The following is a 13,731-nucleotide window of genomic DNA, read 5'->3' on the forward strand; positions in this document are numbered from 1 at the left end:
TTTTAATCTCAAAATTGATGTAGTATAGAGAATCACAACATTCAACTAATAAGTACAATGCAGATCAATCAATTACACCTGATGGAAGATGATATAAATGAAAGTTATATTCAGAATGAAAATCCTCAAACCAAAAGACAATTCTTTAAATGTCTAATAACTTTAGTACCTAATAGTTGGAGTTTGCACCAATTCAGTCCCTTGGGTTCCATAAGAAACACATTTAGTGTCTTAACTTTCCAATATAGAACGATTAATTGACATAAAGCAAGCTAATCATAATTAGGTGAAGCACGCAAGGATGTCTAACTGTTGGCTTTGGAGGTAAACAAACATTACAGGGCAACATATGTTCCAGTCAAAGGTTGAAAGCATCAGCTGATCTATGCAATGTAGAAGCCTTTCCACAAAGCAGTAGCAGGTTGTCTGTTGATACCCATATATCACATTGCTTCCCAAATAGAGAGCATTGTGCTATGAAATATACGAAAAACATTTAGGCAATTGTGCAGAAAAAATGCCCATTGTCTTCTGTTTAACTGATGCCGAGAGCTAATGTCCACATGCAGTACTAGTTTCCTCTTGCAATTAATATCCAATTTCAGAACAACTGTCCATGATATGTCCAAATTGAGAAGTTGATGAATAATGTGTGTTCCCAAAAGTTGACTGACCAAAAAAAAAAGGATAATCATTTAATAGAGTAGCATTATTAAAAAGTGCTGAACAATTCATAGCATCATGCGTAGGGACAATATATTAAGAACTTTGGAATAATCGCCAATAATTAAAAAATTTGATATTACTCCTCACACCTGATTAGAAGCTGTTCCACCACTAATACCAGTATTTGCAAGAGCTCCTACACTGTGTTTATTCACATGTACTCAGACTTTTCGATGTTGGAGAAGGACCATGTCATCATCTCCAGGTGCTTCAATTACAGTAGCCAACTTTTTCCCAAGTCCCTTGACATACATTTGCTCACCAGGCTGTGGTACATACAACCTGCTGTCCGTATTCCCAATAGAAAGACCATCAGTAGGCTGATGAGCTTCAACAAGGGATGCAATTGCAGACTCTGCTTTCTTCAGCAACAGATTGTACTTATCTGCATCAACATTTTTAAGTTGGTTTTCAAATTCATGCACTATATCTTAAATTTCCTTCTTCACAGCCTTCAATTCCTGTTGGATCTGTTGGCTCTCCTTGGTCTCAAGAGCTGTCTCACGCCCTTCAAAGTCATCTGCCGCATTTATTATCTTCAATTTAGGAAGGAAAAATGGAGTAAACAGAAAGTTATGAAGCAAAAGAGGGTGCAAACTGTGAGGTAACAAAGAAGAGTATTCACCACTTTCCACCCCTTTTAAAAGTTGAAGTGAAACAAAAGGGGAAAAATACTCTTGTACATTATATGATGTACTCACCTATATGTAATAGCATGTAGTGTATAAATAAAACACACTTATATAAATGGATACATGTATAGGATAAGAAATTAAAATAAAAAATGATAGATATCATGGGCAACAGAAGTTGCCAAGAAGAGAGAAAAGCCATTCCTTGCCCACCAATACGAGCAAACACGTTACACTAGTGCTGTATGCAAGTGCTTCAGCTTTCTGTGCAACTTATGTGATGATAAACATAAATGAAGGAAGCAGGCTAGATATGGTAATCCAGGACTGCAATAAAATAGGAGAAAAACATTTTCATTGCATATTGTCTCATAACAAGTATCTCTTTCCTCAAAGATTAAATATTTACAATTATGCAACTTATGCATACCTCATAATAAATGCTCATAATATCCGAGTGAAGAGATGCAACTTTATTTGCTTGAATTTCTAATCTACTTCTTTCTTCCATTAGTCACTGGTGCAGCAAATCTTTCTGCATCTGTACCTTCTGTGGGGTCAACTTGTTTATCCATGCTTGGGCACAGTTAATTATCTTCTCATCAAAGCCAATTCTTTTAGCAATGTTTATGGCATTGGATTCCCCTACGCTTCCCCAAATCATCTGGCATTGGATTCTTTTAGCAATGAAGCCTGTCATAGTCCAGTCCACATTCACCAATTGCTGCCACCTTACAAAAATTAAATTGTCGCATTAAGAAAATTGAGGAAGATACATGTATCTAAAGTAATCTTTTCTATGTTCTTCTAAATGCAGCACTTTAGTTTACCTTTCCTTTCTCAACCCCCTCTTTAGTCAATGAGAGAAGAGACTGAAAATGCTTTTCGGGATCCCCACTCTTATCAAATTCCTGAATCGATCACAAATGTATCCATTCATCCTTATTCTCACACATTCAATAACTTAAGGATGGCATTCAGAAGAGTATCAACAGTCACTTTGCATCTTGTTAGGTGCACATCAACCATGCAAAAAAGTCTTGCTGCAAGGGAAAATGGATTGCCAAAAAATATAGGGTACAAGGCGCCAAGCGAGAGACAAATGGCAGAGAAAGATGAAAAATCTAACGAAGGAAAACGTGTCTGGCTAACCATCAGTTTCAGCAATAGCAAGAGCTTCTTTTGATTCCTCTAGAAATCCACCAGTAACCTAGGACAGAAAACGCAAGACAATTAAAGAATCATTTAGCATGATTAATCCCGATTACAGAAGGCAAATAACCAACCTTACCAACAAGAAATAAACCTCTCAGTTCTGTTACTCCAATAAAACGGAATGAATTACAAATCAGCAAATTTTACAAGCTCATCCATCCTCTATGATATTAGAACAAGAGGTTGAACTTCTACAAAAGTGGAACTTCAAAAGACCCAAAGTTCATATTCTCTCAATTTATTGAGCAAGCCAAACTATCAAATAGCCTAAGTTAATAATACCATCTATCTAACTACAAGTAGAGTTTCATTTTGTGGGACCGCTGATACTCCTTTCCCAACCCCTGAAAAAAAAAGAAAAAAAAGAAACCCTACTAATAGGCTGCAAACTTATCCTTTGCAACAAGTTAATAGTAATACCAACCAGAAAAATAGTCGCACGAGACATATCCGTATGAAAAAGATCAAAGTTTTGTTCAGGGATATATACTTACAATAATTCGATCAACACCGGCACTCCAAGCCCTGCTAAGTACTGCAACAATATCTACCACATGGTATTTCTTGCCGTTGTATATTTCTTTGAACATACCATCTGTAATTGAGATTCATTTATGCATTAAAAGTAGGTTTACTGAAAAAACTATGTTTCACGGAAAGTGTTTTAGAAAGATTTAAGATTTGACATACCAGTGAGATTGACTGCTATATCTGTTCAAGTTAAAACCCCACAAATACTATATCATTAAACATGATTAAAATGACTCGGTGCCTTATTCAAGACAAATACAGAAAAGGGTAACTTGCCAATCATTCGGATAGTCGCCATTAGTGAAAGTTGGAGTCTTTTTGGGTGTCTGTCTGCCTGAGAGTCCGCTTGAGATGAGATCAACTGGAAGTCTAGAACAGCAAATAAAATTTAATAGAGAATAAAAGAAAATTTAATCAAGGGGCAAAAACAGCATACACAAAATTAAAATGGAGAATGCAGTGGACTTGAGAGACAAACAAAAAACAAAAAAAGAGAGAGATGGAGAAAAGAATATTGACTTGTGTTAAAAAAATAGCGAAGAGGGGGCAAAAACAGCATACACAAAATTAAAATGGAGAATGCAGTGGACTTGAGAGACAAACAAAAAACAAAAAAAGAGAGAGATGGAGAGAAGAATATTGACTTGTGTTAAAAAAATAGCGAAGAGGGGCAAAAGAGCAGAGTAAGATTGATTGATTGAGAAAAGGAAAAGGGAAAACAAAGGGGAGAGGGGGACGCTTGGAGATTGGAGTGGGTAAGACTTGGTGGAGCAGTTTCTGATTTCCAGTGAAAGTCGGAAGACCTGGAGACCAGTACAGAACCAAATGGAAGGAAAGATAGAGTATATACTTCTACAAGGCATAAAGGACTCTTGAATTCATATATGTTTCTAAGTAATCAATTGTAATGATTCTTGATTAAGCAACATTTGCTACAATTTTGTGAGAGAAGAGTGCTCACAATGTCTCCCATGGATGGGGGAGTTGGCTCAATACGAGCTTTGTTCTTGGTTCAAATTGACTGCTCCAAATGGCCAATTTTCCAAGGATAACACTTAACATTTTTGCTCCTCAGAAAATAATAAAAAGCTTCACATCTTTCATTACATCTTTCATTATCTTCTTAATTTCTTGATTATAACTTTCCCTAGCTTCTATCAATCATTCATGGTACATTTCTTATCACTTGTCCCAGCTATTATTAATGAACCCCTTCTTCTTCCAGTCTTATTATCAAGCTGAAAAAATTTTGCTTTAAAAGAAAGGAAAAAAGGGTAACATCTTCTTATGTGAAGATCAAGTACGATTTTAGATATGATAATCAATAAACGTTAATCAAATTGAAGTCTTGAAGGGTTTCAAGTCTCATAATTAAAGTTCTTATTTTTAACAGTAGATTCTATGTTCTTGTAGCAGTTTATCAATACAAGAAACAAAAAACTGTTAGAACAAAAAGCTAAAAAAAAAGAGAGAGAATGATCAGCTAACCTGAATCAATACGGGCTCCAAATATATAACACAAGATGACGAAGAAAGAAAGCTCGTTACAGCAACCACATATGAAGAAAGCTGCATGCAAAATGTAAAGGGAAAAGAGGAGAAAAAGGCAGAACACAAATAAGAACAAACAATGGACAAATGAAAGGTAGAACAAAGAATCAAAGAAGATAGAAAATTTAAAATAGCCTTACCTTAATGCAACGGCAAAATAGAAAACACCCATAAACAGAGAAAGTAAACCTGAATTAGTCGATGAATGACGGACCAAAAAACATATTGGAATAAACAGGATTATAGATGAAATAGTTCACTAAAAGAAAAAGCTCACCTGACGAATCTGTATCAACAAGAGCAAAACGAAGAAGACGCTTCGAAAAAACAGAGCAGAAAAAGAGAAAATAAGAACTAACCAAAGCAACTGGCAAACACACAATCATGTACGAGGGAAGATAGACTATCGTGCTATAAACAATAATACAAAAAAGGGATGCAAAAACTAAACACATCACTAACCATGAGTGTGAGCAGAAAATCCGGGCAAGAATGCATAGCTTTAGCTGCAGCGGTGAGTTTTTGGACAGAACAAAGAAAGTACTACAGTCAGATCTAGCAGTTTCTTTCAAGTTTCAATAGCCGTCAACAGTAATGGATGTGTTTTTTACAAATACAACCCAAAGGTAAATAGAATTTTACCTCTTGATCTGACCACAAAAAGGATGAAGACAACGGTAAAACCAAAATGAATTTGTTGTCATCGGCAAGAAAGATATGATGGGAGGGCAAAATTGTAATACAATTGCCCTTATAGTCAACTGAACAATTATTACGATGATGACAATCAACTCCCAATACATCTTGGGAAAGCCAAAACAGAAATACTAAAGGGGTCCAATCGCATGCAAGGAAAGTGATGGCATGTAGCATTCATTTAAAAATACAATAATAACATTCCCATTCGGAATTTTTTTTTGCACAAACACGTTCAATTCTCACGGACAAGGACGACCACAAATTGTCCAATAATATTTTGCCACATCACAAAAAAAGGAACTCTCTTGGCACACCTCTACACATTTAGTACATATGTGTTTATTAGTTAGTTAGTTATGTGTACTAAAGTCAAAGAGTTCTATTAAATCAAATCTACTTGTTTTCATTAAATGAATTAGTAGGTTAGTTATCACTAATATGTATCAATTTCATCAACTTCAAAGTACTATTAAATTCAAGGGCAAAAAACCTCAGCGACCATTAAACTATTGGCGGGATCATGTTTTGGCCGTCGAACTATTTTTTGTCAATAATTGGCCACTAAACAATTTAATCCGTAAATCTGTGATCATTTCGTCGTTAATTGCTCTTAAGTTCTGAAATTAGCATTACATGTGTCAATATTCGGGGCAATTTTGTCCAGCAATTTACTAATTTGTTTGGATTGAGGATTATTTGCCAAAATTTATTTGCTTACATCATTATTACAATTTCCAACACACCTTTTTATCTTCCCAATTACCTTTTTATCTCACATACATCACATCACAAAAAGTGCTACAGTAAAAATATCTCAAATAATTTACAATCCAAACAGAGTTGCCTCGCTCAAAGTCAATCCATAAGACAATTCCAAAGTACTTTTCCCCAGCCATTTGACAAAATAGGTAGCAATTCGATCCCCCAACCCTGTCTTCACAAACCCGCGAGCGAAAAAGAAGGAAATGACAATCAACCAAATAACTTCGTTAGTAAATGCACTAAAAGCGATTGTAAAGGGGAGAGTTCTCGTCAAAATTGAGGTAGTTAATCCCAAGAACGCCCAGGCTCCCACGGGTAGTGGGCTCAAGACGAGGCCAACAATTGTAGAAAGAAAGATTGATAAGAGCTGCCACGCCTGAGGGGTGACCTCTGGGGGTTTGGGTACTAGAAAACGGACAATTAGTCCAATGGAGACTGAAATGATTAAAGGGATGATCTTTGCACCTTGTAGGGCGACGGTTTTTAGCTCGGTGGTGGAGGGTGCATTGTCGTTAGTGGAGGAGTGGGGGGGAGAGAGTTTTTTGTAAAGGAGTTTAGGGGGTGAATGGGAGAAATTTTGAAGAGAGAATTTGGGTGCGGAGATGGAAAGCAGTGGTGGTTTAAGGGAGGATGAGATTCGGGGGAGGGCGGTGGAAAGCCGTGGTTGCAAGTGGTGGATGGACACGCGAGAAAAGGAGGTGGAGGACAAGAATGGAGAGTGGAGAACAGAGCTCTCCATGACGTTATGGTGATGGTGGCGATGGTGGTGGATGTAGATGAGTGAGTGAGTGAGTGAGTGTGTGTTGTGTGTGTAAATAGATGGTGGTCAGTGGTGGCGTTGGTAGGGAGGTTTTAGGAGTGGGGAAGCGGAAACTACGAAGGCCAGGGAGGGAAGCAGGAAGAAATTGTTGGACAAAATTGCCTCGGATATTGCCACGTGTAATGCTAATTTCAGAGATTAAGAGCAATTAACGACGAAATGGTCACGGATTTATGGATTAAATTGTTTAATGGCCAATTATTGACAAAAAATAGTTCGATGGCCAAAACATGACCCCGTTAATAGTTTAATGGCCGTTGAGGTTTTTTGCCCAAGGATTAGTTAGTTAGTTATCACTTATCTGTACAAATTTCAAAGAATATTAAATTCAATCTACTTACTAAAGGATTAGTTAATTAGTTATCACTTATCTGTACAAATTTCAAGGATTATTATTAAAATTAATCTTGTTGGTCATAAACGTTGGTCATCCAAACTTTGGTCACTTTTAAAATTACATTCAACCAAGTTGTTAATTATCAGACATCTCTATGAATTTGAAAAACTATTACCAAATCCAATCTCTTGAACTATCTAAAATTTAAACCAGTTAACCTCTACAAAAATTTAAACCAATTAAACTCTATGTTAAATAGTACTCCTGCTTTTCCACAGCAAACTATATTAACCTCTTTCCAATCTCTAAATATCTCTACTTCACTATCCTATCAAACTTTTTTTCATCTACTGTCAACGACTCAAGCACACTTGGTATAAGTTTCATTATATTGCTATTTATGTGTAACTTTAATTATTTTTGCTATTAGATCTTTTCTTTAGATTACTCTATGCACATATTTTAATAATTACATTGTTTAAATATGACTTTTATTTCAAATATTCAAAATGAATGAAAAGTTCCTTCAATTCAAGATGGCAAGAGAGTGTAGAAAAAATTGTGCATGAAGAGGAGGAGATTATTCATATTTTCAAACTCTAAAATTGGTGAATCAAGTACTAGACTAAGATGAAACAGAACATCTACTACAAGAAAAAGAGGGGCTAAATAAGATGGGAAAAATTTTACTCTGTTTATTCATATTTTATTCACATTTTATATCTTCTAGAAGGTTTAAAATACTTTTAGAGCCTGACATATGTTCTACAATATTTATGAGAGCTATTAGTTAGTTAGTTTTCAGGTATTTGTTCAAATTTCAAATCCAATCTTCTTGGTTATCTAAACTTTGTAGTTAGTTATGTGTACAAAGTTCAAAAACTACTATTAAATCAAATCTACTTGCATTTGTCAATCCAATTAATATGTTAGTTATCGCTCATATGTATCAATTTCATCAACAAATTAGTAAGTTATCACTCATATGACTTTGAAATTTCTTGTATTTTTAACATATATTCATAATTTTTTGGATCTATTGTATTTGTTAAAATTGTAGATCTATAATTTTTAGTACATGTTTAACTTACCATTAGGGCATTGTTGTTAATCAAATTGCACTGGACGATTCCTGGTAATTTGTTAATGAAATTTGCTTTTATCAGAAAAGAGGTTATCACTCATATGTATCAATTTCATCAATTTCAGAGTACTATCAATTTCAGGGACCTCTCCCCCACTTCAGCTATGGTCAACTCTCTCTTGATCTCAATCTTCTCTCTAGATGACCTATATATTGAGGTTGTGATTTAGGCTTTGACTAGTTAACACATTGGACAAAAATGATGTCAAGTCAAAGAAACACACATTTGTAGCACACATTTGTTCTACCAATGCAGCTGACTAGTCTAGCCTCGAAGTGGTGATCTTGTATGTCTATATTGAGATGGAGATTTTGTTCAAGAGCTTAATGAAGTTGGAAGCAATACTTTTGGCAATGGTCAGCATTTTAGAACCCTAGGGTTGGGAACCCAAAGAGAAAGGTTCTGAGGATAGATTTATGCAACCTTTTTCAGGTCATGGATTTGGAATTGTGGACGCACTTGCTTGTGTACAACAGAGGATGGCAGATAAGAATTTGATTTTGATATTAGATCAAGATCGAGCATGGTCCCTGAACACAATATGGCTCTTGGTCGTGGTCCATGGTTGATGATCCGTCAAGCTCCTGTTCATGCTTCCAATAATGATGCTTTTGATTTGCTATTCAATGCTAGTCCACGGATGGAGCAACATAATTTTGGTGGCATTTTAATGGGACATAGATTGGAAGAATTAATTGAATAACTTGCCTTGAATCGCAGGGAAGGTCCAGCCCTGCTTCTTGTTGTTCCTCGTTCCGCCTTTGATGCGATGCCTACAATTAGAGGTGGCAATTTGGATTCAGATCCATTTATCCATCAATATAATCCATAATTAAATGGATTTGGATTATCCATTTATAGTATTGGTTTTAAATGGTTGACCAAAGTAAAATCATTAAATTAAATGGATTTATATGGATTATCCACAAAAACCATATATATATATCCATTTACTTAAAAACCATGTTTTTGTCTTATGCTATTGTGGCATGCATTTAAGGAAATGCTTTCATGATGAAAGTTTCATCTGATGTTGAGAAACGAGAGGGACCACCCTTGCTGTTAGGCCAAAAAACTCTGAGATGACCAACAAATGGTCTTCTACCACTCTAAACTTCTTTAGGAGTTTTTTCAGAAATATTTTTGGTAGGACACCTGTTTAACAGATAAATTGTACAAGAAACTACCTCTATTCAAAAAGATTTTGGCATATTTTTCACCTTTAATATATATCTCACCATATTCATAACTGTCCTATTCTTCTTCTCTGTCACTCCATTTTGTTGGGGAGTGTACCTGATAGTCAACTGATGTTGTATCCCATTTTTGTCAAAAAAATCATTACACATCAAATATTCCTGACCCCTGTGTATTCTCAAAATTTTAATTTGACACCCACTTTACCTCTCAACAAAAGTCTTACAAATTTTGAAAGTATCACATGCATCAAATTTTTGTCTCAATAAATATACCCAATATTTTCTACTAAAATCATCAATAAAGGTAATAAAATACCTGCAACCGCCATTAGAAAGAATCTCCATAGTACAAAAATCTGAATGAATAATTTTTAATGGTCTTCTAACCCTCCATGATTTGCCAATTTGAAAAACATCCCTGTGTTGCTTTCCCAAAACACAAATATCACAGACTCTATCAGGATTTCTAATATTAGGCAGTCCACCAACCATTCTTTTATTGGCAAAAAATCTCAAACTATCAAAATTCAAGTGACCAAATCGCATAAGCTATAACTAATTACTGTCATCTATCACCGTACTCAAACAAAAAAAAATTAGCACAACTCAAATTCAGTGAAAATAAGCGATTTGAAATCATTGGTACACTAGCAATCATTTCAATATTTTTATCAAAAATAGTACAAGTACCATTCCTGATACGAATATCATATTTTTCTCTCAGACAACTGTTCATACTCAACAAATTTTGATGCAACCCAAGAACATAGAAAACATCAGAAATAAAATCAGTAGACCCATTTTTTAGACTAATAGAAATTTTTTTCTTACCAATCATTGGTAAAACAGTGTTATTTCCAAATTTAATTTTACCACGGACAGATTCATCAAACTCAATAAATAATTCTCTCTTGCAGACATATGATTACTACAATCCGTATCCAAGTACCATTTATTTTTATCAACCACATCAACAGCATTATAAGCCAATAATAGAGTTTCAGATTTTTTATTATTATCCTGCACCTGATTGTTAGCAATATTTGTTTGAAAATTTCTGTTTATATTTTTTCCAAATCTACATTTAAATCATCTATGGCCTAATTTTCATAATTATAGCATTAAATTCTCTATCAAAAATTATTCTGAAAATTATTTTGATTAAAATTATTTTCTCTGTCAAAATTACCACCTCTGTTTCTACCAGGGCCACTTCTAAAATTGAAATTATTACCTTTATCGTATTCAGGATTTGATGTACCTCTTTGGCCTCTATTATTGTTGCCACGACCACTTCTGTTATTGTAACCATCTTTGCTCCTCTGACTGAATTCGCCTTACTCCCTGACATCATTATTGCTTCTCAAATTCAACTGTGCTTGCAACGCCTTCTATACTGTATCTTTCTCCGGGGTATTCTCCAATTTGCCATTAATTCTTGTTCATGTAGAATTAATGACCCATGCAAATCTTTAATACTCAAATCTTCCAAATCTTTCGTTTCCTGGATTACAGCTACCACATGATCAAATTTCGTGGGTAGGGTATTAAGAACTTTCTCAACAAATGTTCTGTCAAGAAGGTTATATTGATTGAGTTTCATCTCGTTTTTAATATTTAACAACGAGGAAAAAGTGACTCAATAGACTCTGACTTCTCCATCGTCATAAGTTCAAATTTCCTCATCAACATCATCAAATTATTTTGTTGGACCTTGTCAATTCCCTTGTATGTCTTTTTCAATTTATCCCAAACCTCCTTTGTCGTATCAGCCATAGCAATTTTTTAAAATACTGACATGTCAATTACCTGATGAATTTATGACAAAATCAAACTATCTTTCGCCTTATCATCCTCACTAGCATCCTGTGTGTAGATTCAATATATCGATATAATTTACATGTCTTGAGGTGGGTAATCATTTGTTTCTGCCAAAAATTGAACTCCGCCCTTGTTTTGAGTTTTTGGACAGAACAAATAATATTGGGGTTAGGGTTTGCTATACTTCAATCTACCGTAGCTCTGATACCACTCTGTAGGATCCAAACAAATAAACACACGTAAACCCACAAGAACAATCTCAAGAATTTGATATAATAGGCAAAGGGAAAGAAATTATCTTCTATTACTCAAAGGAGGTTGCGGCTACGGAAGAACCAAAAACTAAAAATCCCAGAGGCTTTATTCAACATATGTACCCTACGGACTTACCCAACTTATTATTACTATCAATATGAGATTTTATTCCATGTGACCAACTTTAAACTTGCCAATAAAACTAGCCAATAAAGAAATGACATGTGACCAATAAAATAAAACTAACCAATCAACACTAGTTTGGTTTATATTTCTACAAATATGATTACGAGTAACATACCTCGAAATCAATTCATATGGATTATAATTGAACAATATTACAATTAATAATCCATAGGTAATGGGACGAAGACTAACATGTAGTAATTAATCATACAAGTAACATACCTTGAAATCAATTCATATGGGTTATAATTGAACAATATTACAATTAATAATTGATAGATAGTGGGATGAAGACTAACATGTAGTAATTTAAATGATTTCATATCTAGTGAAACTTGAAGCAATGAACTTTAGTTCATATGACTACAATCTTGACTACTAGACCAAAACTTCATTGGCTGTCTCATGTTGGTCGTTTGATATGACGGTTTTGGAAATAAAAGAACTAAAAGCCATGGCAATACAAAGCAATCAAACTGTAATATCTCAAGCTTTAACAAATATGAGGAGTCAATTCATAAGCGCAATATCATTGCTCCGGGCCCGTGTACTGATACTAAATGAGACGTAAAAACATTTTCGAGGCTATGAATCGGAACATGGTTTGGCCTTCACTCAGGAGTTAAGGGGGTAAATTCAAGGCAAACATTACTGACATACCAAAAGCAAGCTTACCTGAGTTACTTCTGTGGAAACATTGGATTTTGGTCCAACGGTCAAGAAAAGCTCCTTGATTCCTCTTTCGTACACTAAGTCTAGATTCAAATACCCTTTAACGCATCACACAAGAAAACATAGTACTTTTTGTTCTTAAATAATTCAGAGAGTGTAGTTATGCAATTGTTTAGCTTAGTGATTTATCGTCCAATCATATACAAATCTCTTTAAACTCCTTTCATAGAATAAAAATACAAGTGAATTAGATAGTTGTAGATATAAAAAAAAAAGTTGCCAAAAATAAGGAGAGTTACACAACTGTTTCAAGGTTACCAAAGAGGATGTGATTCGTGTCAGGTGTCAAGTAGGGTGAGTCTCAAGCCCACATGTTGACACGTTATGCATTTGAGTTGCAGGTCAGCAGAATGCATGCGATACTGTTCACTATGCATGTGATCAGCGCTGAGCATCAAAATAGCATATAGTATAAAGACTATCATATAGGGGTATTTCGCGAATCGAGCCGCTCGCGAGCCGATCGCGAGCGGCTCGAATACGAGCTCGACTCGAGTTCGAGCTCAAAAACATTAAGCTCGTTGGCTCGCGAGCGGCTCGCGAGCTCAATTATATATATATATTTTATTTTTTATTTATATATCCCTAATATTTTATTATTTATTAAAAAAATTATTGTTTTATTCATTTTTAAAAATAAATATTTATTTTTTATTTTTTTAAAATAAAATAATAATAATTTTTTTTTTATTTTTTAAGCTCGATCTCGACTCGAATTTGAGTCAAACTCGAGATCGAGCTTGATATTTTGAGCTCGTCGAGCTCGAGCTTCACAAAATTAACTCGAACTCGGCTCGATTAGCCAAAGCTCGACTCGAGCTCGACTCGTTTGCACCCCTACTCTCATACATGCAAGGGTAAAGGATTTTTTTGGGATTCTCTCTCTAATGCATTTATTTCTCCCACTTTATCTCTCTTAATTAAATCTCTAACTTAAGAATTGAAACCCACTTCAGAAGACAAAGAGTCCCGTCTTTTTCTTACAAGTCTTAGCTGTACCGAGTGAATTCTCAAATCATGGCACGTTTTGAAAAGGATTTCCAAATGGTAATATTTTTCAAACTCTTTTTCAAAGGAAAAAAACGTATTCAGCGAATGCAACTTTGCTAAAAAATTACAT

At 34.8% G+C, this 13,731-nt stretch overlaps 1 protein-coding gene across 13 annotated transcripts; it reads right to left on the reverse strand.

The window, feature by feature from the left end:
- Positions 1-64: 64 nt before the first annotated feature.
- LOC113687756 (uncharacterized) lies at positions 65-12,854 on the reverse strand. 13 transcript variants are annotated; one of them, XM_072048423.1, is made up of 15 exons: positions 12,555-12,854; positions 10,852-11,121; positions 9,934-10,035; positions 9,127-9,191; positions 5,118-5,161; positions 4,933-4,972; positions 4,593-4,790; positions 3,381-3,473; positions 3,264-3,284; positions 3,068-3,168; positions 2,511-2,568; positions 2,189-2,401; positions 1,789-2,089; positions 816-1,262; positions 65-669 (listed from the first exon to the last, which is right to left on the reverse strand). In XM_072048423.1, the coding sequence occupies exons 3-12, from the start codon at positions 9,960-9,962 to the stop codon at positions 2,307-2,309; spliced, it is 744 nt and encodes a 247-aa protein (XP_071904524.1). In that variant the 5' UTR covers positions 9,963-10,035; positions 10,852-11,121; positions 12,555-12,854; the 3' UTR covers positions 65-669; positions 816-1,262; positions 1,789-2,089; positions 2,189-2,306. The 13 variants fall into 13 exon arrangements, with proteins under 13 accessions (XP_071904524.1, XP_071904522.1, XP_071904523.1 ...); XM_072048421.1 differs by having other exon boundaries at positions 4,933-5,161; XM_072048422.1 differs by having other exon boundaries at positions 4,593-4,673; positions 9,934-11,121.
- Positions 12,855-13,731: the final 877 nt, after the last annotated feature.

Source organism: Coffea arabica, chromosome 5e (genome assembly GCF_036785885.1).
Source record: "Coffea arabica cultivar ET-39 chromosome 5e, Coffea Arabica ET-39 HiFi, whole genome shotgun sequence".
In the NCBI taxonomy this organism is placed as follows: domain Eukaryota; kingdom Viridiplantae; phylum Streptophyta; class Magnoliopsida; order Gentianales; family Rubiaceae; genus Coffea; species Coffea arabica.